Source organism: Scyliorhinus canicula, chromosome 29, assembly GCF_902713615.1.
Source record: "Scyliorhinus canicula chromosome 29, sScyCan1.1, whole genome shotgun sequence".
Lineage (NCBI taxonomy): Eukaryota > Metazoa > Chordata > Chondrichthyes > Carcharhiniformes > Scyliorhinidae > Scyliorhinus > Scyliorhinus canicula.
The window spans coordinates 8680664-8708133 of record NC_052174.1 but is presented as its reverse complement, the minus strand read 5'-3'; the positions used below and the strand labels follow the sequence as shown (position 1 = coordinate 8708133).

The following is a 27470-nucleotide window of genomic DNA, read 5'->3' as shown; positions in this document are numbered from 1 at the left end:
AAAGAGAGAGAAAGAGAGAGAGAGAATCCCAAGCCCTTTCCCAGGTCAGATGTGCCTAGCCAGCGACACCCACCTCCCTAAATTCCTCCTCTCAAATCCCTTTTTGTTTGAACCATGCTTCCCCAGTTCTAGATTCCACCCCATGGGTGGGGAACGTCCTCAGCATCCAACGTGCTGAGCCCCTCAGAATCTTCCGTGTTTCAATAAAATCGCCTCTCCTTCTGAACTCCAAGGAACAGCGGCCCCAAGCCTGCTCAAACACCTTCATCCCCGGATCTGGTCTGTAACACCTCCGATGCAACCCATCCCTCGAGTCCTCTGTCCCAACATTGAATCGTGCAGCACATGATTCCATTCGGCCCTTTAAAGCGTTTATCCCATCTCCTTTTATAAAAAACATAAATTATTTTGAGCGTCACTTACCCAGAATCCCCACCACCCTTGACAGTTTAATCCATCTGGTCTCCACACCCCAATCCTTTGCCAATTAATCAGCCAAAACCTTTTGCAGTCGAACTTGAAAGATGTTTTATCAAAACTTTTTACTTGACACTCACCAGTACAAATGCAACAATGCTAAAATGTCAAATCATCATTTACACTACAGGAGAAAAAGGGGGCCAATCGACTTGCACGTCAATGATTGGCCAACCTGTGCCCCCCCTCATTGCTTTCTCCATGGCAACAATCAGTGCCCCAGGCACCTGGGGAACTTTTAAAAAAAAAGTGTCTGAACATATTCCTTTTGTTTGCACAGTACTGTGTGTCATGATATGCAGACATGCACATCAGGCAGCTAATGAACACAGAACAGGACATAACCAATCAGCAGGCAGAACACTTGGGGGTGGGTTCCCACTATAAAAGGCACGAGGCACTCACACTCCGCCTCGTTCCGCTGGGGACATCTACAGAGAGAGTCAGGGTGTATACACCACATAACACGTACAGCACGTGGATAAGAGCCAGTCTGGTTCAGTCAGAGTAATCGCACTTAAGTTAGCAGAGAGTCGCACTCAAGAGGATTGAGCCAACTGTGTGACAGGTTCGATAAATCAGATTGAACTAACTTCCGAGGTCTGGAGTTTATTTCAGTTATAGCTGCATCCAGTTGCAGCCCGTGTTATCTCAGTGTGCTTAACACGACACTATGAACACATGTCGCAAGTATAAATGAGCCAAGTTAGGAGCTTGACGGATTATCTGAAGTTGGTTGTTAACGCACTCAGGATTGCTCAAGCAAGTGCTGCCCGTTTGCAAAATTTCATCAAACAGTGGAGGAAAATCTTTGGCGACACCGTCTTTCTCCCGCAATATTTTAAACACCGTATGGTCTGGCTATTGAACCTCCCAATACCATTGTAAAAATGCATTTCTCTCCGGCTTCACTGGGTCACAATTTGCCGAGATCGCCCAATTCCCAGCCAACACCGCAAGGACAGGGGGGGGGAAAAGAGGGGTGGAAATGGTGAGCTACCTGAAGTTGGGTGCGGAGGCCCATTCCAGTGCCAAACAGGCCAAGTCAACCGCAGCGTAGGCCATGAGGAAGAAGATGGTGACAATGCCGGCAATGGTATTCAGCTTACCTGCAAACAACACGGACTAGAGGGCGAGAAAGAGAGACAAGACATCATTCAGGAGGGCAGAGATACTTCACAAAGCAGCTTCCCCCCAATCCTCATCTCCCCTCTGGGCCGACTCCAACATCGCACTGAAGGTACAGTCCACAGGGAGCTCCCTCCCCCGCCCAAGTAAGATAGCTAACACAAGAGTAATACTATGGAAAGCGGAGCAGTCTTGTCTGGGGACAAGGAGGAAGCTGAAGCCTGCCAGGTGAACCAGTTTTTTTGAAGATATTCAGCCAGAGTCTGAAGGGACTCTGACTAGGAACCAAATCTGTTTTATGCCCCTCCCTCCCCCGCCCAAGTAAGATAGCTAACACAAGGTTAATACTATGGAAAGCAGAGCAGTCTTGTCTGGGGACAAGGAGGAAGCTGAAGCCTGCCAGGTGAACCAGTTTTTTTTTTGTGAAGATATTCAGCCAGAGTCTGAAGGGACTCTGACCAGGAACCAAATCTGTTTTATGCCCCTCCCTCCCCCGCCCAAGTAAGATAGCTAACACAAGGTTAATACTATGGAAAGCAGAGCAGTCTTGTCTGGGGACAAGGAGGAAGCTGAAGCCTGCCAGGTGAACCAGTTTTTTTTTTGTGAAGATATTCAGCCAGAGTCTGAAGGGACTCTGACCAGGAACCAAATCTGTTTTATGCCCCTCCCTCCCCCGCCCAAGTAAGATAGCTAACACAAGGTTAATACTATGGAAAGCAGAGCAGTCTTGTCTGGGGACAAGGAGGAAGCTGAAGCCTGCCAGGTGAACCAGTTTTTTTTTTGTGAAGATATTCAGCCAGAGTCTGAAGGGACTCTGACCAGGAACCAAATCTGTTTTATGCCGTGCCGATTGAGAACTAGGTTTTGTATCTTGTGTGGTGTTTAAGGGGTAATTGTCAGCTATTTTTTGGGTTTAAAGTTTAATATTGTATTCATAATGTTTTGCTTTGAAAATACCAAATTCCTATTTCTTCATGGAGTCATTCCTGGAGTGAATCATTCTCTCCGCACAGTCTTACAAATAAACTAAAATATTGGAGCTCCGGTCCGGCATTCGAGCCACTGTTGGGGTCTGGAATCCTAAATTTTCCAACACTTTTTATTGGAGTCCATCCCATAGCGAGGAGGCCTTTCTGCACTAGGCCCTCAGGAGAGTTTGGCTTTGACTTTGTTCTCCACCTCCTCCCTCATCTCCGGGAGCAGAGCTCCACTGGCCCAACTTTTTTATTTTTTATTTTTTATTAAATAAATGTATTTTATTCCAAATATGTAAAAACATGTAACACTCCACAAACTCAGTCCACCAGTTTGTACAATTTCCCCCCCTTTTTACGCCCTATCCTCCCTCACCACAAACATCGGTCATGAACAGCCCCCACCGTGTCTCAAAGCCCTCCGCCGACCCCCCCCTCAACTCTAATTTGATCTTTTCCCAACTGGAGGATGGTGTACAGTTCCGCCCTGGCGGGGAATCCGACCCCCAATTCAGCGAGATCCTTCACTGGGCAATCAGAGGGGTGAGGCCATGATATCTCCCCCCCCCCCCCCCTCCACTCCGGCATTTCCAATAGGTCAAAGGTGGCCACCTTTGGATCCAGCTCGAGGTCAGAATTGTTTGCCGACATCTCATGCCATGCGAGAGTGCCTTTAAGAAATGGATGTTTAAGCAATGTACCTTTAAGAAATGCAGTGATGTCAGAGCGTGGGTGGAGCTGGGTTTTTAGCTCAGCTGTTTTGCAGTGTTTAGGTTCAGTTTTTTTTAAATAAATTTAGATTAGCCAATTATTTTTTCCAATTAAGGGGCAATTTAGCGTGGCCAATCCACCTACTCTGCACATTTTTGGGTTGTGGGGGCGAAATTAAACTAATTCAGCAGGGGCATGGGAACCTGGATTGTAGTTTTGGGGTGCGAGAGATTGAGAGTAGAGAGGTCAGGAGCACAGTTTTGACTTCGCAGGAGGGCGGCAGTGTTCAGGTCTGTGGTTTGAAGTGTGTCTATTTCAATGCCAGGAGTATACGAAATAAGGTAGGGGAACTGGCAGCATGGGTAGGTACCTGGGACTTCGATGTTGTGGCCATTTCAGAGACATGGATAGAGCAGGGACAGGAATGGTTGTTGCAGGTTCCGGGGTTTAGGTGCTTTAGTAAGGTCAGAGAAGGGGGCAAAAGAGGGGGAGGTGTGGCGCTGCTAGTCAAGGACAGTATTACGGTGGTAGAAAGGATGCAAGATGGGGACTCTTCTTCCGAGGTAGTATGGGCTGAGGTTAGAAACAGGAAAGGAGAGGTCACCCTGTTGGGAGTTTTCTATAGGCCACCTAATAGTTCTAGAGATGTAGAGGAAAGGATGGCGAAGATGATTCTGGAAAAGAGCGAAAGTAACAGGGTAGTTGTTATGGGAGACTTTAACTTTCCTAATATTGACTGGAAAAGATATAGTTCGAGTACATTGGATGGGTCGTTCTTTGTACAATGTGTGCAGGAGGGTTTTCTGACACAATATGTTGACAGGCCAACAAGAGGTGAGGCCACTTTGGATTTGGTTTTGGGTAATGAACCAGGCCAGGTGTTAGATCTGGAGGTAGGTGAACACTTTGGAGACAGTGACCACAATTCGGTGACCTTTACGTTAGTGATGGAAAGGGATAAGTATACCCCGCAGAGCAAGAGTTATAGCTGGGGGAAGGGCAATTATGATGCCATTAGACATGACTTAGGATGTGTTGGTTGGAGAAGTAGGCTGCAAGGGTTGGGCACACTGGATATGTGGAGCTTGTTCAAGGAACAGCTATTGCATGTTCTTGATAAGTACGTACCAGTCAGGCAGGGAGGAAGGGGTCGAGCGAGGGAACCGTGGTTTACCAAAGAAGTGGAATCTCTTGTTAAGAGGAAGAAGGAGGCCTATGTGAAGATGAGGCGTGAAGTTTCAGTTGGGGCGCTTGATAGTTACAAGGAAGCGAGGAAGGATCTAAAGAGAGAGCTGAGACGAGCAAGGAGGGGACATGAGAAGTCTTTGGCAGGTAGGATCAAGGAAAACCCAAAAGCTTTCTATAGGTATGTCAGGAATAAAAGAATGACTAGGGTAAGAGTAGGGCCAGTCAAGGACAGTGGTGGGAAGTTGTGTGTGGAGGCTGAGGAGATAAGCGAGATACTAAATGAATACTTTTCGTCAGTATTCACTCAAGAAAAAGATAATATTGTGGAGGAGAATGCTGAGACCCAGGCTATTAGAATAGATGGCATTGAGGTGCGTAGGGAAGAAGTGTTGGCAATTCTGGACAAGGTGAAAATAGATAAGTCCCCGGGGCCGGATGGGATTTATCCTAGGATTCTCTGGGAAGCCAGGGAAGAGATTGCTGAGCCTTTGGCTTTGATTTTTAGGTCATCATTAGCTACAGGAATAGTGCCAGAGGACTGGAGGATAGCAAATGTGGTCCCTTTGTTCAAGAAGGGGAGTAGAGATAACCCCGGTAACTATAGGCCGGTGAGCCTAACGTCTGTGGTGGGTAAAGTCTTGGAGAGGATTATAAAAGATACGATTTATAATCATCTAGATAGGAATAATATGATTAGGGATAGTCAGCATGGTTTTGTGAAGGGTAGGTCATGCCTCACAAACCTTATCGAGTTCTTTGAGAAGGTGACTGAACAGGTAGACGAGGGTAGAGCAGTTGATGTGGTGTATATGGATTTCAGTAAAGCGTTTGATAAGGTTCCCCACGGTCGGCTATTGCAGAAAATACGGAGGCTGGGGATTGAGGGTGATTTAGAGATGTGGATCAGAAATTGGCTAGTTGAAAGAAGTCAGAGAGTGGTAGTTGATGGGAAATGTTCAGAATGGAGTTCAGTTACGAGTGGCGTACCACAAGGATCTGTTCTGGGGCCGTTGCTGTTTGTCATTTTTATAAATGACCTAGAGGAGGGCGCAGAAGGATGGGTGAGTAAATTTGCAGACGACACTAAAGTCGGTGGAGTTGTAGACAGTGCGGAAGGATGTTGCAGGTTACAGAGGGACATAGATAAGCTGCAGAGCTGGGCTGAGAGGTGGCAAATGGAGTTTAATGTGGAGAAGTGTGAGGTGATTCACTTTGGAAAGAATAACAGGAATGCGGAATATTTGGCTAATGGTAAAATTCTTGGTAGTGTGGATGAGCAGAGGGATCTCGGTGTCCATGTACATAGATCCCTGAAAGTTGCCACCCAGGTTGATAGGGTTGTGAAGAAGGCCTATGGTGTGTTGGCCTTTATTGGTAGAGGGATTGAGTTCCGGAGCCATGAGGTCATGATGCAGCTGTACCAAACTCTGGTACGGCCGCATTTGGAGTATTGCGTACAGTTCTGGTCGCCTCATTATAGGAAGGACGTGGAAGCTTTGGAACGGGTGCAGAGGAGATTTACCAGGATGTTGCCTGGTATGGAGGGAAAATCTTATGAGGAAAGGCTGATGGACTTGAGGTTGTTTTCGTTAGAGAGAAGAAGGTTAAGAGGTGACTTAATAGAGGCATACAAAATGATCAGAGGGTTAGATAGGGTGGACAGCGAGAGCCTTCTCCCGCGGATGGAGGTGGCTAGCACGAGGGGACATAGCCTTAAATTGAGGGGTAATAGATATAGGACAGAGGTCAGAGGTGGGTTTTTTACGCAAAGAGTGGTGAGGCCGTGGAATGCCCTACCTGCAACAGTAGTGAACTCGCCAACATTGAGGGCATTTAAAAATTTATTGGATAAGCATATGGATGATAAGGGCATAGTGTAGGTTAGATGGCCTTCAGTTTTTTTTTCCATGTCGGTGCAACATCGAGGGCCGAAGGGCCTGTACTGCGCTGTATCGTTCTATGTTCTATGTTCTATGTTCTATGAAACCCACGCAGACACGGGGAGAATGTGCAAACTCCACACGGACAGTGACCCAGAGCCGGGATCGAACCTGGGACCTCGGCGCCGTGAGGCGGTTGTGCTAACCACTAGGCCACCGTGCTGCCCAGGTTCTCAGTTTTGAGGGAAAGAGCTTGGGTGTGTCGGTGTTTGCAGTGAGCTGGAACTGCTGTGATCTCTGCCAGGAAAGACTATCTCTGAATCATTTGGGTGATTGAAACTCACAATAGTAATGTCTTTAACCTGATGTGTTTCTGTTTAAAGGTGTTAAGTCTTTTGGAGGTTTGAAGGAACTGAAGGATTATTTAGTGCTGTATTATTTTTGGGGTTCTCTCTCCAAGTTGAGTGGTCCAATATTTATTTAAAAGGTCAAGTTGAATTCATGGAATTCATGGAGGGGCTGGTTTAGCTCACTGAGCTAAATCGCTGGCTTTTAAAGCAGGCCAAGCAGGCCAGCAGCACGGTTCGATTCCCGTACCAGCCTCCCCGGACAGGCGCCGGAATGTGGCGACTAGGGGCTTTTCACAGTAACTTCATTGAAGCCTACTCGTGACAATAAGCGATTTTCATTTCATTTTTCATTGTTTTGTGTTTAAAAACCCACGTGTCCATAATTGTAATACCTGGAGACCAAGCCGCGTGCTTCAAAAGCAACAATACATTAAAGGGAGAGGTTGGTTGAACTCCATGATACATTTCGGGGTTCTGAAAACACCGCTCCCATAACACTCAAGTGTTCATTTGAGAGTTTGAGCAGCAAGTCTTTGAAAAAGACATTTAATCGCCGTCCCAAAGCCCAACCACAAAATGCAAAGGAGGGTTAACAGAGGCAGTGTTCAAAACCACGAGGGTTCTGGACAGAGGAGATCGAAGCTGCCCACATTGGCAGAACCAAAAAGGTCATTAGGGTCAAAACAAAGTGCCAACTAAAGAACCAAAATATGTAAGAGGAGGGATAATTTTAATACGAACCGCAATGTGCGTTTAGGATCTGGAGCGAGCAGCAGATTGTTGCTCAAAAAGGAGTTATATCTGAAGAGAAAGGGTTGGTAAGTCTCCGGGGGGGGGGGGGGGGGGGGGGGGGGGGGAAATTAGGTGGGGGCGTGGGAGTAACAGTTGCTCTTGTCGAGTGATTGCACTTACACGAGGGACTGAATGGTCTCCTTCAAAGGTGATTAAAGTTGGGCTATTTAAGAGCAAAATCAGGAAACTTCACCCTCCCCTCACAGCCCCAGAAAGGGGATTGTGGGGGTTCAATTGAAACATTACAACTCTTGACGAATGGAGGAAACTTTCATAGATTGTATTACTATTTCACAGTAACTGCATTGCAGTGTTAATACAAGTCTACTTGCGACAAAAGATTATAATACATCTGCTGCAGCAAAGTTCGAAAATTGTGGTTTTACATGTAGGTGGCGAGTCTGCTGTAGCTGCAATTAAGGTGTTGTAAAAGAATGATAATCATTCATTCCAACCATGCACTCATTTTTCCTAATGGAATTAGTTACGATTGCTGGAGACTCCCTGGAGAGTAGACCATTTGAGACACTTAGATTTGGATAAGTAGATCATGGGATCGGAGTGGGATAAAGATAGATATAATTAATAGGAGAAGCCAGGTCTGTAAGCAAGCAGTTTTGACTGTAAAGGTTCTGTCTCCACTTTTCTGAAAGGAAATCTCCACACAGCAAGTATCCTGGTGTTTGCTAACTTTATTTACAAGTGGCTGTTGACCTGTAAAGGGTTTTGCTTAATTGGTTAGCAATTAAAGGATTTTGGTCTATAGTTTAAAAATTGTTTAAACGTTAGTTGAAAAGCTATTTCCTGCAACGTTAATGTGGTTACTACTCTGGTAATAACAAAGTGGGTGTTAAAAAGATCCCCAGTTGTCAGTGAAATCACTCCCAGGGGTCAAATATCCTCTTCTTAGGAATTACAATTTGAAAATTGTCAGGGTTCGTCCAGTTTCCTCAAATCGGACTTTGGTCTGGTATCAAAACTCCCAGATTTTTTCAAGTTGGGAAGTAATATTAATAAGGAAAGAATCAAAAGATGGGTAAACAGGTTGAGACACAGTACAGCCACGATGAAATGGAATGGTCGGATAGGTCCAAGGAGGTGGGGCTGAATGGCCTCCTCCTGTTCCACAGACGGATGAAGACTTGAACATTCAGGTGTTGAGTCTTACCTGCACCATTAGCCAAGTGTAGAGGACAGCGACCCAGGGGTTTCCCGTTTTGGACGTTCTCTTTGCAGGGGCCAGTATTACTCCTGTGTAGAAATCGAACCACGTCAATTGGTGTGACTACCAGCAAGTCCCTTCCACTCCCTGACCTCCACTGGAGGAGTGTCAAACCAAGATTCTTATCCCTCTTCCACAGCTCGGCCATCCACATCATTGTAACCCTCCTCCCCTCTCTGGCCTCTTGCACATACCCAATTGCACCACTGGTGGCAGTGTCTCAAGCTGTCAGGGTACCACAAACATCCTCCCCCCTACCAAAAGCTCCAAAACTCTCATTGGCTGGCCTAATTTAATATTACAAGAACACTTTTAGCTAAAGCTATAAACAATTCATCAACATTAATCAAATATATACAAACAGATGAATAACAGTATGAAGCAACCTCTCCCAGCTCCCTCCAGTCAGTCCAAGTTCACCTGACTCTAACATTCATAGAACATAGAACAGTACAGAACAGAACAGAACAGGCCCTTCGGCCCTCGATGTTGTGCCGAGCCATGATCACCCTACTCAAACCCACGTATCCACCCTATACCCGTAACCCAACAACCCCCCCCTTAACCTTACTTTTTTAGGACACTACAGGCAATTTAGCACGGCCAATCCACCTAACCCACACATCTTTGGACTGTGGGAGGAAACCGGAGCACCCGGAGGAAACCCACGCACACACGGGGAGAACGTGCAGACTCCGCACAGACAGTGACCCAGCCGGGAATCGAACCTGGGACCCTGGAGCTGTGAAGCATTTATGCTAACCACTATGCTACCGTGCTGCCCACTTCATTCACTTACATTAATGAGACTCCTAGTGGTCAGAAAGAAAATAAAATGGTTTGGATATGGGTTAAACCATCATTTGACCCATGGTTAATGTTGATGAATTGTTTATAGCTTTAGCTACAAGTGTTCTTGTAATAAATCAGGCCATCAAGTGTTCTTGTAATATTAAATCAGGCCATCCAACAAGAGTTTCGGAGCTTTTGGTGAATTACAACAACCATGATATCACAACACTCCTCCCTCATAGGAGAACATGTGGAAGTGAGATAGGGCTGAAGAGGAGAATTGGAAGTTGGGCTGAATGGCCTGTTGCGAGATGTAAAATAGGATGCAAGGTTGAATTCGATCAGCGAGGTTGGGCTAATTTCACTCAACATTTTTTTTTTGCGGACAGTTTCATTCCTCGGCAACCCCTCCAACGAGAGGCAAGAACAGCACGGGCAGCACGGTAGCATGGTGGTTAGCATAAATGCTTCACAGCTCCAGGGTCCCAGGTTCGATTCTCGGCTGGGTCACTGTCTGTGTGGAGTCTGCACGTCCTCCCCCTGTGTGCATGGGTTTCCTCTGGGTGCTCCGGTTTCCTCCCACAGTCCAAAGATGTGCGGGTTAGGTGGATTGGCCGTGATAAATTGCCCGTATTGTCCTAAAAAGTAAGGTTAAGGGGGGGGTGTTGTTGGGTTACGGGCACAGGGTGGGTACGTGGGTTTGAGTAGGGTGATCATTGCTCGGCACAACATAGAGGGCCGAAGGGCCTGTTCTGTGCTGTACTGTTTTAAAAAAACAGAGTGGACTATACAGCTTCCTCCAGCCTGCTCGGCCATTCAATAGGATGACGGCTCACCTTCTTCCCACGAGATGAGACGATCCATCTAACCTTAAGTATATTCAATGATGACGCCCCGGGAAACCGGAAATGGGAGTAGACGACCACACAGTCCTTTGGGGATTCTCCCCCCCCCGCCAAGGGCGTTGTGCCCCATCCCCCGTTCCACATCCTGCCAGAGTCATTCTGATCCAAGGGCGTAAACCACCCCCACCACAAGCACGCCCACCCCCACCACAAGGTCTTCTCAAAACACCCCCACCACAAGTTAGGTCTTCTCAAAGCATCACAATGTCCTCGAGCTGACTTACTCACGGTGATCAACAGTCGCAAAGGCATGCACAACGACGTGGCACCTGTGTGGGGGAGGGGGATTACAGACCGGGGCAAAGGCTCAATGTGGGTCAGAGGCGAGCTCGAGGTGAATCGAAGGTAACTCATACATCGAAAGCGATCCAATCAGAGGGATCCATGGGCTTGAGCCAGTGAGGATGGGTTTCAGGGTTGGGAGGGGTGTTGGAAATGAAGGACTTGTTTTTTCCAGTTTTTAAAAGAAGGGCGGGTTGCAAGTTTGGAGCAGTGGGGAACGTTTTTAGGGATATGCGGGTGGGGAATTTTGCGCGAATAGGTTTTCCCAACTTTGCTGGTGGAACCTTCCTCCTCGGTGTTGGGGGGAGGGATGTGGCCGGCGACGGGAGTCACATCAGCAATCCATGGGAGGATTTGAGGAGAATATGGCGTCAGTGGAGGGGGATAAGGCCAGAGGTCAAGGGGGAGGAGCTGGTGATGACGTGGAGGGGAGGGTCCTGCAGAGGGGGCGGATACCTGAACCTCGTGGGCGAGGCCGGGGCTGATAAAGAGTTAAAGGTGGTGCGCAGGGCACACTGGAGGCCCTGTGGATGAGCCGGTTGTGTAGGGGGGGTGGGGGGGGGTGGAGTGGTGAGCGGTGTGGGAGGGACCCAGCCAATCAGGTACACACGTTCCGATCGCGCCCGGAGTTGGAGAAATTCTGGAGGTTGTTCCTGGAGCATCGTGTTGGCGATCTTGCTCACTGATCTAGAGCCCAGTCCCCTGGGGGCCATATTCAGGGCATCAGCCTAGCTGGAGCTGCAGTCGGGAGCGGGGCAGCTGGATTGGCCACACTCAATTGCCCCTTAAATGGGACAAAATGAATTGGGTGCTCTAAAAGACTGAATAGGCCTCGAGACAGCCCATTCCCCTACTTTCTAAAACTCAAAATAGTGTACGCGGGCGATGGGAGAATGTAAGGGCCAGATCTGACAAAAGACCATTTATTTACTTCATTCTGTATTTTGCAATGTGATTATCCGGAAATGCTGGTTTGGAATCTCTAACCCCTCGGGCACCGTTCCCGATATCTCGGGCAAACCTGTACCAGAGCAGAGTGGACAGATGCATACTTTCTCCACAAGGATGAGGGAGACGGCAAGGACTAGGAACAGGAGAGGGCCATTCAGCCCATCGGACCTGCTCCGCCATTTAATAAGATTACGTCCGATCTCGCACTCGCCAACTCCCACTTTCCCGTCTTTTATCCATAACCCTCAACTCTCCCCAAACTGAATAAAAACCTCTCGATCTCGGCCTGGAAAGGATTCAAGGACTCGGCCTCCCACAGCTTACTGGGGCACCGAAGTCCAAAGAGTCCATCTCTCTCGCCCAAATGAATGGAAACATCCTCCAAACATTCCCCTCGCCTAACCCTCGAAGAATCTTTACTGCGCTATGGGCCAGGGTTTAGAGAACCCCAAAGTGTATCATGGAGTTCACCTGACCCACAACTTTTACTAGATTGTGGTATGGGGAGCACACGGCCCACTCTACAGGGGTGGGACAGCAGAAATGGAAAAGTATTTTTTAAAGCTAAACAATGTTTATTCTATGAACTCAAGTTAACCTTTTTAAAACCTACAGTGAACATCTGAGCAACTATTAATTAAAATACAACTCCCAAAGAATACAACACTAAGTAATCCTTTGAGCTTTCCTTTTAACATCCATAAGACTTAAAACACCTTTTACCAGAAGCACATCAGGTTAAAGTTACTACTGTTATTAGTTTTAAATCACCAGGATCAATTTACAGTCTTTAGATTACAGAGAGAGATTCATACACCTTCTGGCTGTGACTGCAGCTACCCAGCTCTGAAAACAAAACTAAAACACACCCTGCAGCAAACAGCCTAAAATGAAAGTAAAAAGCTGACACGAACTCAGCTCCACCCACACTGACACGACTGATAAACGCCCATTTCTTAAAAAAGGTACATTTCTTAAACATCCATTTCATGACAGCTGTTTCATTCGCTTCTCAATCTTCAGAACTCTGTTATGGTCCAGGGTTTAGAGAACCCCAAAGTGTATCATGGAGTTCACCCGACCCACAACTTTTAATAGATTGTGGTTATGGGGAGCACTGGGGCCTACCTTGCAGGTGTGTTGCAACAGAAATCTACAGTACTTTTAAATTAAAACAATGTTTATGAAACTAGTTAACAATTTATAAACCCACAGTAAACATCTCAACTATCAACGCCAATAAATCCCCAAAGAATACAAGACTCTAAGTAACTCCCCTTGCAACATCCAGAAGACAAAAAAAACCTTTTTACAGAAAGACATCAGGTTTAACTTCTCTACTGAGAGCAGTTACCACTTTGAAACCACCAAATGAATATTCTTTAGCTTGCAGAAATGCACACATATCTTGCTGTGACTGCAGCTTCTCCAAAACCAACACAAAACTAAACACACCCTGTAGCAAACAGCCTAAAGCGAAAGTAAAAACAGACAGCCAGCCCAGCTCCACCCACTATGACATCACTGATAAACACACATTTCTTAAAGGCACATCCACTACAGCTATTTTTATAAACACCCATTTCTTAAAGGTACTCATGACAACTCCTCTCACATGACAACTCCAAGTAGTACAGACCCATCTTGTTTCATTTTCCCTCCACACCCAGGAACATCCTTCGCTGTACTGTCTCCAATCAGAATACATCTTTCCTTAAATAAAAAAGGGGGAAGAAAAACAACTGTACCCCGTATTCTCAGGGGGCAGGAGAGAGACTCAAGACAACAAGCGAGAGTTCAACAGATGAGGGATTTTGTTGGGATGGGGGGGGCATGAACCACGTGTACAGCTACGTGGGCAGGGGGTAAACCGAATTCAAGAGGGGGGTCACAAACGGCCAGTCTACATTTTTATTTTAATGACTGGCAGCTGTAGGCATGAATGATGTACTTGTTTAATCCGTGAAGTCACCATAAATGCGTAGGGATATAAAAGGATCAACTTACCAAACAGGTCATCCCTGGCCAGGGCGTGTAGAATACGCGATGCGCCTATCAGAGTGCTCATGGACGCGGAGAGTGATGCTGCGTAGACACCGATCACCACGAAGGGGGGCCAGATGTTGATTTGACGGAAGAAAACGTAATCCCCTTTCAGGAGCGCCCTGGGGCAGGAAAAAAAAGGGGGGAGGGGGGAAAAAAAGAGGGGGGGGGGAGGAGGGAAAAAAAAGAGGGGGGGAGGAGGGAAAAAAAGAGGGGGGAGGAGGGAAAAAAAGAGGGGGGAGGAGGGAAAAAAAGAGGGGGGAGGAGGGAAAAAAAGAGGGGGGAGGAGGGAAAAAAAGAGGGGGGAGGAGGGAAAAAAGAGGGGGGAGGGGGGAAAAAAGAGGGGGGAGGAGGGGAAAAAAAGAGGGGGGAGGAGGGGAAAAAAAAGAGGGGGAGGAGGGAAAAAAAAAAGAGGGGGAGGAGGGGAAAAAAAGAGGGGGAGGAGGGGAAAAGAGGGAGGGAAAAAAAAAAGGGGGGAGAGATTGATTAACATGGAGAGTGCCCAATACAGAGACGGATGTGTCGATGGGAGAGGGGGGGGGGGGGGTGGGCTCAGCAAATGCCCAAACCCCTCTGGTTTACAGGATTAACACAAGTGGGTCAAAACAGCTTTGCGACAGACCCAAGACTGGCGAATTCCTGAGGTTCTGTTTCACCGTCGTGAGGAATTAAGTGCCCCAGTGAGCCATACAGCCACGGCAATAGTGGAGGAGATCTTTGCCCCTTTGCCACCCTGATTCTACCCCTGAAAATCTGTGAGCAGTCGCTATGGCAACATCTACTTTTACATGGTGGCTTGGGGCACGTTTTGAACGCGTCTTGTCCTGGGGTGGGAATCGAACCCTGGGCTTCTGGCTGAGCGGCAGGGCCCCAAGACCTCTGCCTATTATCCATCCCTAATTGCCCCTGAATCAAGTGACTTGCTGGGCCATTGAAGAATCACCCTCGCTGCGGTGGGGTCTGGGGGGGCCACATGTAGGCCAGTACAGGAGGAAGAGGCAAATTTGCTTCCCTGGAGGACAGTGAACCAGATGGGGTTTTTTTTTTTTTTTTTAAATAAACGACAACGGATTTTTATGGAGATTTTTATTAAATTCAAATTCCACCATCTGCCACGGTGGGATTTGAACAATGCTCGACGGACCACCATACATCTCTCCCCACTCCCCCCCCCCCCCCCCCGAACCTTCAGCCAACACAAATCCCAGCCCTCCGCAGGTGGACTCGAGACCTCACCTGTCGCAGGTAAAGCTGACCAGGAAGAACAGCAGTAGGTAAACCACAAAGGTGTAGATAACAGCAATGACTGTGCCTTTGGGAATCGAATAGCTAGGATTCTTCAAGTCACCTGTCGGGGAACAATGAGAAGAAAAAAAAAAGAGGGGGAGAGAAGGAACAGTCAATCACAACGCTTATGGTCAACGTTTATAAATGACTGCGAGAAAACATTTCCTGTTCTGAAGTCCAGTCGTGAGGGAGCATTATGTGAGGAGGCATCAAAGGGATGGGGACAGGGGCAACGTTCCCCAGATACAACATAGAAGGAAACTGGGCTCAGGGCCTGGACAATATTGGCAAAAACTTTGATCCTGTGAAGGGGAAGCCATACAGCCCTCAACATATTTCACTTACGAGCCATGCACGGGGGAATATCGGCCATGCACGGAATATCAGGACAACGGTACAGCTTCCAATGACAAAGAGCTCGCTCTTTTTCACACAAAGGAAAGAAAAAAAATTGTGTTGCGGTGTTTCACAAAACCGCACCAGATTGACACCTCGGGCTCTCTGTAATGGAGAGTGCGCCACGAGGCTGCCTCTGGAGGCAGGCATCTCGAGATCAGCCTCTCCAAAACACACTAAAATGAAGATTGCTGCCCTTATACTTGCAACATTGTCTTAAAATAAGACTATTAAAAAAAAAAAGAGTATAAAACAAAAACAAAAAAAAAAGTTGTTCGGGGTGGGGGTGGATTTGGGAGCTTTGGGCCTAGATTGCCGTCAGGCCACCAAATGGAGGGGAGATTAAAATTCAAGGGGTGCAGAAGGGGAGGTTTGTGGGGTTTGAGGAGGAGGTGGGCAGCACGGTAGCATGGTGGTTAGCATAAATGCTTCACAGCTCCAGGGTCCCAGGTTCGATTCCCGGCTGGGTCACTGCCTGTGCGGGAGTCTGCACGTCCTCCCCGTGTGCGCGTGGGTTTCCTCCGGGTGCTCCGGTTTCCTCCCACGGTCCAAAGATGTGCGGGTTAGGTGGATTGGCCGTGCTAAATTGCCCGTAGTGTCCTAAAAAGTAAGGTTAAGGAGGGGGTTGTTGGGTTACGGGTATAGGGTGGATACGTGGGTTTGAGTAGGGTGATCATTGCTCGGCACAACATCGAGGGCCGAAGGGCCTGTTCTGTGCTGTTCTATGTTCTATGAGGTAGAGAGGGGTGAACACATGGACAGGGCTGAAAACAAGGATGAGATGGTAAAATCTGAGGCGCAACTGGACTGGGAGGCAATGCAAGGCAGTACGCGCATTGGGGAGCGAGCGGGACCTGGTGTGCACTAGGATGTCAATTGAGTTTGTAATGAGCTCAGGGCACAGGTCAGAGTTCAATCTGCAATACGTGCTCAGAGATCGCCACAAGAGTAAAAAATTAGATATATTTGTTCTCCGGGCTCAATGGCTCGGCCAGTGTTCGTCCCCAACTATCAACGGGAAGGTGGTGAGCCGCCCACTACCTTGAACCACTGCAACCCACGTGGCGTAGGCCACAGTGGCTTTTCCCCCCCCCCCGTCGTGGTTTGATAGAACCGCGTGCTCGGAAATGGGCAGTTAAAGAGTCAACCACATCGCTGTGGGGGTCTGGAGTCACATGTAGGCCAGACCGAGGAAAGGACGGCAGATTTCCTTCCCGAAAGGGAACATTAGCGAATCAAATGGGGTGTTAAACAACATTAATCATGGGACATTTAGTTCCAGATTTATTAGTTGACAGAATTTCAATCCCATAGCTTCCATGGTGTACCGAGTGTCCAGGCCTCTGTTACCACACCAGTCACATTCAATTCTAGACAGCCACACACACTAATTTGGTGCCTCTGGGCAAGGCAAAGAGATGGAGATCTTTACCAGACATATTGGAGCCAGCCATGATGCCAGTGCAGCCATTAAACATGACAGCAAACACAGTCGCGAACGTCATCATGTAGTTGGTGGTGTAATCCACGGAATAATCATCTAGAAAAGCATAGAACAAATACAACTCAGTTTGGAGGGTGCTGCCCTAATGCACGCCCCATTTTGGACCCCTCTCCCCAAAGAATCCTCCCACAATCCCCTCAGCTGGGCCTCAAGACCATTTACTTCCAGGCTGCTCCGTAACTGGGCCTCAGGAGCAGTTCCAGGCTGCTCCGTAACTGGGCCTCAGGAGCAGTTCCAGGCTGCTCCGTAACTGGGCCTCAGGAGCAGTTCCAGGCTGCTCCGTAACTGGGCCTCAGGAGCAGTTCCAGGCTGCTCCGTAACTGGGCCTCAGGAGCAGTTCCAGGCTGCTCCGTAACTGGGCCTCAGGAGCAGTTCCAGGCTGCTCCGTAACTGGGCCCCAGGAGCAGTTCCAGGCTGCTCCGTAACTGGGCCTCAGGAGCAGTTCCAGGCTGCTCCGTAACTGGGCCTCAGGAGCAGTTCCAGGCTGCTCCGTAACTGGGCCTCAGGAGCAGTTCCAGGCTGCTCCGTAACTGGGCCTCAGGAGCAGTTCCAGGCTGCTCCGTAACTGGGCCTCAGGAGCAGTTCCAGGCTGCTCCGTAACTGGGCCTCAGGAGCAGTTCCAGGCTGCTCGGTAACTAGGCCTCAGGAGTTCCAGCATACCCACCCACAGCAAAGATAGATATCCAAAAATGATACTGGAGACTAAATAGGACATAAAACTACGAGACAAATCCTCCTCTCAATGTATGCATTTAATTAGTTTAGAGATTAAAGATCTTAAGACTCCAGCCACAATACCACTTTTGACCAATGATCTATTTTGGGGTTACACATGACGAGATTGAATTGGCCAAGAGTGACTGGGGGTGGGGGAGAAAGTGTGTAAAACCGGCTCAGCTGTCAGCCACCTACCTGTCGAAAAGGGGCGATTCCACCATTTCGAACAATATTGATCATCTGGAGGGCAGTACGGTGGCACAGTGGTTAGCACTGCTGCCTCACGGCACCGAGGTCCCAGGTTCGATCCCGGCTCTGGGTCACTGTCCATGTGGAGTTTGCACGTTCTCCACGTTCTCCCCGTGTTTGCGCAGGGTAGGTGGATTGGCCGCGCTAAGGACTGCGGCACCATGTGGTAACCGTGCTAACCACTTGTGCTACCCACCCCTCTGACTATTTCGGTTCTCAAATTGCCCCTCAATTGGAAAAAATGAATTGGGTACTCTAAATTAAAAAAAAAAATACATTGATCATCCGGTATTGGGCGAGGGTGGCAGAGGATCGAGGGGCTCGAGGCTCAGAAACCAATTCTTGCCACTTCGGCCCCAACGTGGGGCCTGACAACATGGGAGGGCAATCCAGGAGGTTTCACACCTGCAGAGGCAGGGTCAGGGAAGGCGGAACGGTCGGCAGGCGGAGGGCTGGCTGAATCGGGGCCTTCAGGTCCTTAATAAACCCAGAGCGGGAATTCAGGAGAACACTTACTCAGCCAGAGCGGAGAGAAATGAAGAACTCGCTCCACGGGTTTTTAAGTTAATTCACGGGATGCGAGACCAACAGTTGCTGCCCACCCCCCCCCCCAATTGCCCTCAAGCCGAGCGGGCTCGGCAGGCCATTACAGGAGGGGCAATTTAGAGTTGTCCACATTGCTGCCCGAGGTCTGGAGTCCCAAGTAGACCAGGCCGGGGGAAGGATGGCAGATTTCCTCTGCTAATCGAGGAGGTCTTCTCCACTTCACAACCGATTGGCCTCGAGTGGCCACTATCGATTCTCAATTCCAGATTTGGTGTCAATGGAATTAAAGTTCCACCAGTTGCCAAGACTTACCGGCGAGATTTTTCTTCAGTGTGGCAGTGCTGAAGCCGGTGTAGTTGATGTAGGTGGCCCGACTCTCGTTGCCGGACTGCTTGGCGATCACGATGGACTTGGGCGCCACGGCAAAAAAACTGACGAGGATGGTGATGAGCACGACGTGGACCACCAGGAAAATCAGGAAGCTCGTTTTGGCGTAGATCTGGGCGCCAATCATGCAGACCAGGAGGCAGAGGAGGAGGATTCCAGAGGCGTACAGAACGTCGTAGAGGTAGCTCTGCGGGAGCACGTGGATGCCCCTGGGTTCAGTGTCCGCTGTGTGTGGGGGGGGGGGGGGGGGGGACAAGCGAGAGAAAAAAAACTGAGGGAGACAGAACAAGCGGTTACTTAGCCACAGAAGCCCCTTCAGTCAGGATTGCGGCCTACCTGCACCATTTAGCCCCACCTTTGCTCCCGTGCCCTCAGAATCACGGAGTAGCAGCACAGGCCATTCGGTCCACCTTACCCGTGCTGCCCCTCTGCAGCAGTCATTAGCCAGTCCCACCCGTCCCTCAGGAAACTAAGGAATTTCGGCATGTCCACATTAACCCTTACCAACTTTTACAGATGCACTATAGAGAGCATCCTTTCGGGCTGCATCACAGCCTGGGTATGGCAACTGCTCGGCCCAGGACCGCAAGGAACTTCAAAGAGTCGTGAATACCGCCCAGTCCATCACAGGAACCTGCCTCCCATCCATTGATTCCATCTACACCTCCCGCTGCCGGGGGAAAGCGGGCAGCATAATCAAAGACCCCCTCCCACCCGGCTTACTCACTCTTCCAACTTCTTCCATCGGGCAGGAGATTCAGAAGTCTGTGAACACGGACGAACAGACTCAAAAACAGCTTCTTCCCCACTGTCACCAAACTCCTAAATGACCCTCTTATTGACTGACCTCATTAACACTACACCCTGTATGCTTCATCCGATGCCAATGCTTATGTAGTTACATTGTATATATTGTGTTGCCCTATTATGTATTCTCATGTATTTTCTTGAATTCTGTCTAATTCCCTTTTCGTCCATGTACTGAATGATCTGTTGAGCTGCTCGCAGAAAAATACTTTTCACTCTACCTCGGTACACGTGACAATAAACAAATCCAATCCAATCCAATCCAATCCAATCCATAGCCCGACAATCTCTCAATGCCTACTCGAGACCCTTCAGCCCAAATCAGTCTCAAAAGGCTCCAATTTAACCCCATGGGGGAGGGGGGGGGGGGGGGGAATAGTGACCCAAGAATTTCTTCCTAATCCCAATCCCGAACAACCAGAGGGGCTCCAATTTTAAATTAAAAAAAAAACAAAATAGTCATTTCGATCTTCAGTAACCCCCTCCACCACCGTCATTTTGACCTTCACTGAAGTTCCCACACCCAGGGGCGTTAATAGTTTCTACGTTTTTAAACTCATCGACTGAAACTCTCCAACACCAACCAAAATCACCCTTCAACCTTTCACGGTCAAGGAACATAGTCTATGCCATTTGTCCCTCGTGCGTTATCTAGAAAGGGGAGGATCGCCGTGGGGAGCAAGGGTCAGCATTGCCCTGTTGAATACAAGATGGCCGCCACTGACAGGCACAGAAAGTGAATACAAGATGGCCGCCATTGACAGGCACAGAAAGTCAACTACATCGCTGGCAGTGCCAGAAAAAAATCCTTCCGAGAGAGCGACTGATGTGCCAGCCAGCCTGACGGCACAGGGCGGGTGCAGGCCTGGGTATGATTGGAGCCCACATCGATCAATAGCAAGATAGTGTGCCAGTTTGGGGGGGGGGGAAGGATGCGCGCAAGCCAATCGGGGCTGCAGCCTCCTCTGGTTTTGGGAGCGGTGGGGTTAACAGTGTGGGCCCAACAAAGTTTTTCTTTCTTAAAAATAAGAACGGGTTTAGAGAACGGAGAAGGATGAGGGGCGACTTGACAGAGGTTTATAAGATGATTAGGGGAATAGATAGACAGTCAGAGACTTTTTCCCCGGGTGTAACAAACCATTACAAGGGGACATAAATTTAAGGTAAATGGTATAGGGGGATGTCAGAGGTAGGTTCTTTACCCAGAGAGTAGTGGGGGCATGGAATGCACTGCCTGTGGTAGTAGTTGAGTCGGAAACATTAGGGACCTTCAAGCGGCTATTGGATAGGTACATGGATTATGGTAGAATAATGGAGTGTAGATTAATTTGTTCTTAAGGGCAGCACGGTAGCATAGTGGATAGCACAATTGCTTCACAGCTCCAGGGTCCCAGGTTCGATTCCCGGCTTGGGTCACTGTCTGTGCGGAGTCTGCACGTCCTCCCGGTGTGTGCGTGGGTTTCCTCCGGGTGCTCCGGTTTCCTCCCACAGTCCAAAGATGTGCAGGTTAGGTGGATTGGCCGTGATAAATTGCCCCTTAGTGTCCAAAATTGCCCTTAGTGTTGGGTGGGGTTACTGGGTTGTGGGGATAGGGTGGAGGTGCTCACCTCGGGTGGGGTGCTCTTTCCAAGAGCCGGTGCAGACTCGATGGGCCGAGTGGCCTCCTTCTGCATTGTAAATTCTGTGATAATCTACGATTAATCTAGGACAAAGGTTCGGCACAACATAGCGGGCTGAAGGGCCTGTTCTGTGCTGTATTTTTCTATGGTCTATGGAGTCTTCCTAACTTTTTTGTTTAAAAAACAAGATAGCGTATTTGCTCAAAAAAAAGAGGAAATCTTCAAAATCCATGGGGAAATAGTGTTGGAGAAGCATCTGTTCTTCCGGCCGTCCCTCGCGGCGACAGAACCGGTGTACCTGTGCGGTATTGACAGCACATACCCCTCAGCTGAAAGATTGCTATGTAGAGTCCTTAACTATTGGGTGGGGGGAAAAACCGTGTCGATCTCCACAGGTTTAACCCTCTTCCCCCAGCTCCCAATTCTCTCCGTCATTGCGAGATCTTCCCTCCACTAATTCGTGGCTAATTCCTTAAAGCTCTGTAACTCCACACCACCCCCCCCCCCCCCCCCCCCCCCCCCAAGCTCTTGAGGCACTCCCCAAGATCAATCACCCGCCCTTGTGAGACTCTGCATTTTGCTAGAAATATTTCTTAATTCATCCAGCATTAGTCTATCCCCCTGCTCTTGTCCTTCTAGATAGCAGAGGTGGTGGGTTTGGAAGGTGCTGCTGAAGGAACCTTGGTGAATTAGAAATATAGAATTTACAGTGCAGAAGAAGGCCATTCGGCCCATCGAGTCTGCACCAGCCCTCGGAAAGAGTACCCCACTTAAGCCCACACTTCCAACCCACCCCCAAAAGCCAGTAACCCCATTTAACCTTTTTGGACACTAAGGGGCAATTTATCACGGCCAATCCACCCTAACCTGCACGTCTTTGGGCTGTGGGAGGAAACCGGAGCACCCGGAGGAAACCCACGCAGACACGGGGGAGGACGTGCAGACTCCACACAGACAGTGACCCAAGCCGGAATCGAACCTGGGACCCTGGAGCTGTGAAGCAGCAGTGCTAATCACTGTGCCCACGAGGCTCCCTAGAGGTCGTGGGTTTGGAAGGTGCTGCCTAAGGAGCCTTGGTGAGTTGCTGCGGTGCATCTGGGCAGCACAGTAGCATGGTGATTAGCATAAATGCTTCACAGCTCCAGGGTCCCAGGTTCGATTCCCGGCTTGGGTCACTGTCTGTGCGGAGTCTGCACGTCCTCCCCGTGTGTGCGTGGGTTTCCTCCGGGTGCTCCGGTTTCCTCCCACAGTCCAAAGATGTGCGGGTTAGGTGGATTGGCCATGCTAAATTGCCCGTAGCGTCCTAAAAAGTAAGGTTAAGGGGGGGGTTGTTGGGTTACGGGTATAGGGTGGATACGTGGGTTTGAGTAGGGTGATCATGGCTCGGCACAACATCGAGGGCCGAAGGGCCTGTTCTGTGCTGTACTGTTCTATGTTCTATCTTGTAGACGGTACACACGGCTGCCACTGTGCGTCAGTGGTGGAGGGAGTGAATGTTTGTGGAAAGGGGTGCCTGTGTAGTGGGGTGTGAACCTCGGGTATTTTTGGAGGGCTCCAGTTTCTGGAGCAGGGACCTGAACCCATGACCTTTGACCCGAGGGGTCCACTAACGCCAACACCGTCAAACAAAAAGATCTGTGCAAGGGATAACATAATAAAAAGAGGCAGGGCGGGGCGGTATTCTTAAATAGGGAAGTAATTCAGTTGGTGGTTGACCATTTTAATCCATAAATGTTCCCCCCTCCCCAACAACGAGGGGTTGACTTACCTGCACTGGGGAGCTCTCCAAACATGTCGAGAATAGCCTCTACCAGGCCCAGAATGTAAACCGCACAGGAACAGACGTTGGCCAGGAAAAACATCAGGCCGATGCTCCCACCAAACTCAGGCCCCAAAGTCCGACTAATCATAACTGGGAGTTACTGGTGAAGGAAAAACAGAGAGGGGGAGAGAGCGCAGGAGAAGACACAAGAGTTTAATTTCAAGGCCAATAACTCCTGGGGCCTAGTCGAAGCTCAGGACCATCATCAATTGCCAAAGAGAAACCATTCGAATCGCCAAAGGATTGAAATTAATTTTTTTTTTTTATAAATTTTGAGTACCCAATTATTTTTTTCCAATTAAGGGGCAATTTAGCGTGGCCAATCCACCTGCTCTGCACATCTTTGGGTTGTGGGGGGCGAAACCCACGCAGACAGGGGGAGAATGTGCAAACTCCACACGGACAGTGACCCAGAGCCGGGATCGAACCCGGGACCTCGGCGCCGTGAGGCGGTTGTGCTAACCACTAGGCCACCGTGCTGCCCCGATTGAAATTAATTTTGAGCAGATTTTTTGTAATTTGTTCTCGTGTTTCATAGAATTTACAGTGCAAGAGGCCATTCGGCCCATCGTGTCTGCACCGGCTCTTGGAAAGAGCACCCTACCCAAGGTCAACACCTCCACCCTATCCCCATAACCCAGTAACCCCACCCAACACTAAGGGCAATTTTGGACACCAAGTGCAATTTATCACGGCCAATCCACCCTAACCCGCACATCTTTGGACTGTGGGAGGAAACCGGAGCACCCGGAGGAAACCCACGCACACACACGGGGGAGGACGAGCAGACTCCGCACAGACAGTGACCCAGCCGGGAATCGAACCTGGGACCCTGGAGCTGTGAAGCAATTGCGCTATCCACAATGCTACCCTTGGGAGGGTGTTACTGGAAAGGTACCCATTTATTGTCCAGCCCAGGAGGTCAGGTTCTCTCGCTTCCCCCCCCCCCCCCCCCCCCCCCTGTCCCTTAGCAACAGGAAAATTCCCTCTCTCTACATCCCCCCCCCCCCCTGTCATTTGCGTTGCCAACCCTTCAGCTCTGCCCTGGAGCCCCTGGTAAAGAGAGAGTGGAAACCCCTTGCAAGATGGTTTGAAACAAACCATGGGGCAACACAGGCGAAAGGAATCGAAGGAGGTGGTGAGGCGGGCAGTAGCGAGGAGGCCCATTCTGTGGCCATGACCGAGAGTGTAGACCCGAGGGTTGGCAACACTATGCAGACAGGGTCACAGGGGTAAAAAGGATACAGTATGCCCCACCGCCCTTCACTGCTCCGTTGGTGGATATAGCACACACCGACAACACGGTCAAACTAACGATGATGTAGGCCACTATTAACATAAGCAGCGCCTGCAGGAACCCAGCCTGTCCGATTACAAAACCTAGAGAGACAGAAAAACAGGACAGTTAACAGTCGTCAAGTGAGGGGAGAGAAAACCGTTCCGGTCTATGCCATCTGCGATAGTGACAGACCCGTCCCCACCAGTACTGTACCCCAGTGTTATATAGTGACAGACCCGTCCCCACCAGTACTGTACCCCAGTGTTATACAGTGACAGACCCATCCCCACCAGTACTGTACCCCAGTGTTATATAGTGACAGACCCATCCCCACCAGTACTGTACCCCAGTGTTATACAGTGACAGACCCGTCCCCACCAGTCCTGTACCTCAGTGTTATACAGTGACAGACCCATCCCCACCAGTACTGTACCCCAGTGTTAGTGACAGACCCATCCCCACCAGTACTGTACCCCAGTGTTAGTGACAGACCCATCCCCACCAGTACTGTACCCCAGTGTTAGTGACAGACCCATCCCCAACAGTACTGTACCCCAGTGTTATACAGTGACAGACCTGTCCCCACCAGTACTGTATCCCAGTGTTATACAGTGACAGACCCGTCCCCACCAGTACTGTACCCCAGTGTTATACAGTGACAGACCCGTCCCCACCAGTACTGTACCCCAGTGTTATACAGTGACAGACCCATCCCCACCAGTACTGTACCCCAGTGTTATACAGTGACAGACCCGTCCCCACCAGTACTGTACCCCAGTGTTATACAGTGACAGACCCGTCCCCACCAGTACTGTACCCCAGTGTTATACAGTGACAGACCCGTCCCCACCAGTACTGTACCCCAGTGTTATACAGTGACAGACCCGTCCCCACCAGTACTGTACCCCAGTGTTATACAGTGACAGACCTGTCCCCACCAGTACTGTATCCCAGTGTTATACAGTGACAGACCCGTCCCCACCAGTACTGTACCCCAGTGTTATACAGTGACAGACCTGTCCCCACCAGTACTGTACCCCAGTGTTATACAGTGACAGACTCCTCCCCACCAGTTCTGTATCCCAGTGTTATACAGTGACAGACCCGTCCCCACCAGTACTGTACCCCAGTGTTATACAGTGACAGACTCCTCCCCACCAGTACTGTACCCCAGTGTTATACAGGGACAGACCCGCCCCCACCAGTACTGTACCCCAGTGTTATACAGTGACAGACCCGTCCCCACCAGTACTGTACCCCAGTGTTATACAGTGACAGACCCGTCCCCACCAGTACTGTACCCCAGTGTTATACAGTGACAGACCCATCCCCACCAGTACTGTACCCCAGTGTTATACAGTGACAGACCCGTCCTCACCAGTACTGTACCCCAGTGTTATACAGTGACAGACCCGTCCCCACCAGTACTGTACCCCAGTGTTATACAGTGACAGACCTGTCCCCACCAGTACTGTACCCCAGTGTTATACAGTGACAGACCCGTCCCCACCAGTACTGTACCCCAGTGTTATACAGTCACAGACCCATCCCCACCAGTACTGTACCCCAGTGTTATACAGTGACAGACCTGTCCCCACCAGTACTGTACCCCAGTGTTATACAGTGACAGACCCATCCCCACTAGTACTGTACCCCAGTGTTATACAGTGACAGACCCATCCCCACCAGTACTGTACCCCAGTGTTATACAGTGACAGACCCATCCCCACCAGTACTGTACCCCAGTGTTATACAGTGACAGGCCCGTCCCCACCAGGACTGTACCCCAGTGTTATACAGTGACAGACCCATCCCCACCAGTACTGTACCCCAGTGTTATACAGTGACAGACCCGTCCCCACCAGTTCTGTATCCCAGTGTTATACAGTGACAGACCCGTCCCCACCAGTCCTGTACCCCAGTGTTATACAGTGACAGACCCATCCCCACCAGTACTGTACCCCAGTGTTATACAGTGACAGACCCGTCCCCACCAGTACTGTATCCCAGTGTTATACAGTGACAGACCCGCCCCCACCAGTACTGTACCCCAGTGTTATACAGTGACAGACCTGTCCCCACCAGTACTGTATCCCAGTGTTATACAGTGACAGACCCGCCCCCACCAGTACTGTACCCCAGTGTTATACAGTGACAGACCCGTCCCCACCAGTACCGTACCCCAGTGTTATACAGTGACAGACCCGTCCCCACCAGTACTGTACCCCAGTGTTATACAGTGACAGACCTGTCCCCACCAGTACTGTATCCCAGTGTTATACAGTGACAGACCCGTCCCCACCAGTACTGTACCCCAGTGTTATACAGTAACAGACCCATCCCCACCAGTACTGTACCCCAGTGTTATACAGTGACAGACCCGTCCCCACCAGTACTGTACCCCAGTGTTATACAGTGACAGACCCCTCCCCACCAGTACTGTACCCCAGTGTTATACAGTGACAGACCCGTCCCCACCAGTACTGTACCCTAGTGTTATACAGCGACAGACCCGTCCCCATCAGTCCTGTACCCCAGTGTTAAGACCGTCCCCACCAGTACTGTACCCCAGTGTTATACAGCGACAGACCCATCCCCACCAGTCCTGTACCCCAGTGTTAAGACCGTCCCCACCAGTACTGTACCCCAGTGTTATACAGCGACAGACCCGTCCCCACCAGTACTGTACCCCAGTGTTATACACTGACAGACACGTCCCCACCAGTACTGTACCCCAGTGTTATACAGCGACAGATCCCTCCCCACCAGTACTGTACCCCAGTGTTATACAGTGACAGACCCATCCCCACCAGTACTGTACCCCAGTGTTATACAGTGACAGACCCGTCCCCACCAGTACAGTACCCCAGTGTTATACAGTGACAGATCCGTCCACACCAGTACCGTACCCCAGTGTTATACAGGGACAGACCCGTCCCCACCAGTACCGTACCCCAGTGTTATACAGTGACAGACCTGTCCCCACCAGTACTGTACCCCAGTGTTATACAGTGACAGACCCGTCCCCACCAGTACTGTATCCCAGTGTTATACAGTGACAGACCCGTCCCCACCAGTACTGTACCCCAGTGTTATACAGTGACAGACTCATCCCCACCAGTACTGTACCCCAGTGTTATACAGGGACAGACCCGTCCCCAC

The 27470-nt window shown here is 49.6% G+C and overlaps 1 protein-coding gene across 1 annotated transcript in view; it reads right to left on the bottom strand.

Moving 5' to 3' along the window:
* The window catches only part of slc12a9 (solute carrier family 12 member 9), a 50909-nt gene that overhangs the window by 12847 nt on the left and 10592 nt on the right, over nucleotides 1-27470 (bottom strand). Inside the window, exons 2-9 of the mRNA XM_038786900.1 lie at nucleotides 24275-24409; nucleotides 22976-23119; nucleotides 18707-19006; nucleotides 16811-16918; nucleotides 14932-15043; nucleotides 13660-13817; nucleotides 8669-8751; nucleotides 1478-1602 (exon numbers count right to left, since the gene is read on the bottom strand). Coding sequence (XP_038642828.1) covers nucleotides 1478-1602; nucleotides 8669-8751; nucleotides 13660-13817; nucleotides 14932-15043; nucleotides 16811-16918; nucleotides 18707-19006; nucleotides 22976-23119; nucleotides 24275-24409 — 1165 coding nt within the window. The remainder of the gene's footprint in view (nucleotides 1-1477; nucleotides 1603-8668; nucleotides 8752-13659; nucleotides 13818-14931; nucleotides 15044-16810; nucleotides 16919-18706; nucleotides 19007-22975; nucleotides 23120-24274; nucleotides 24410-27470) is intronic.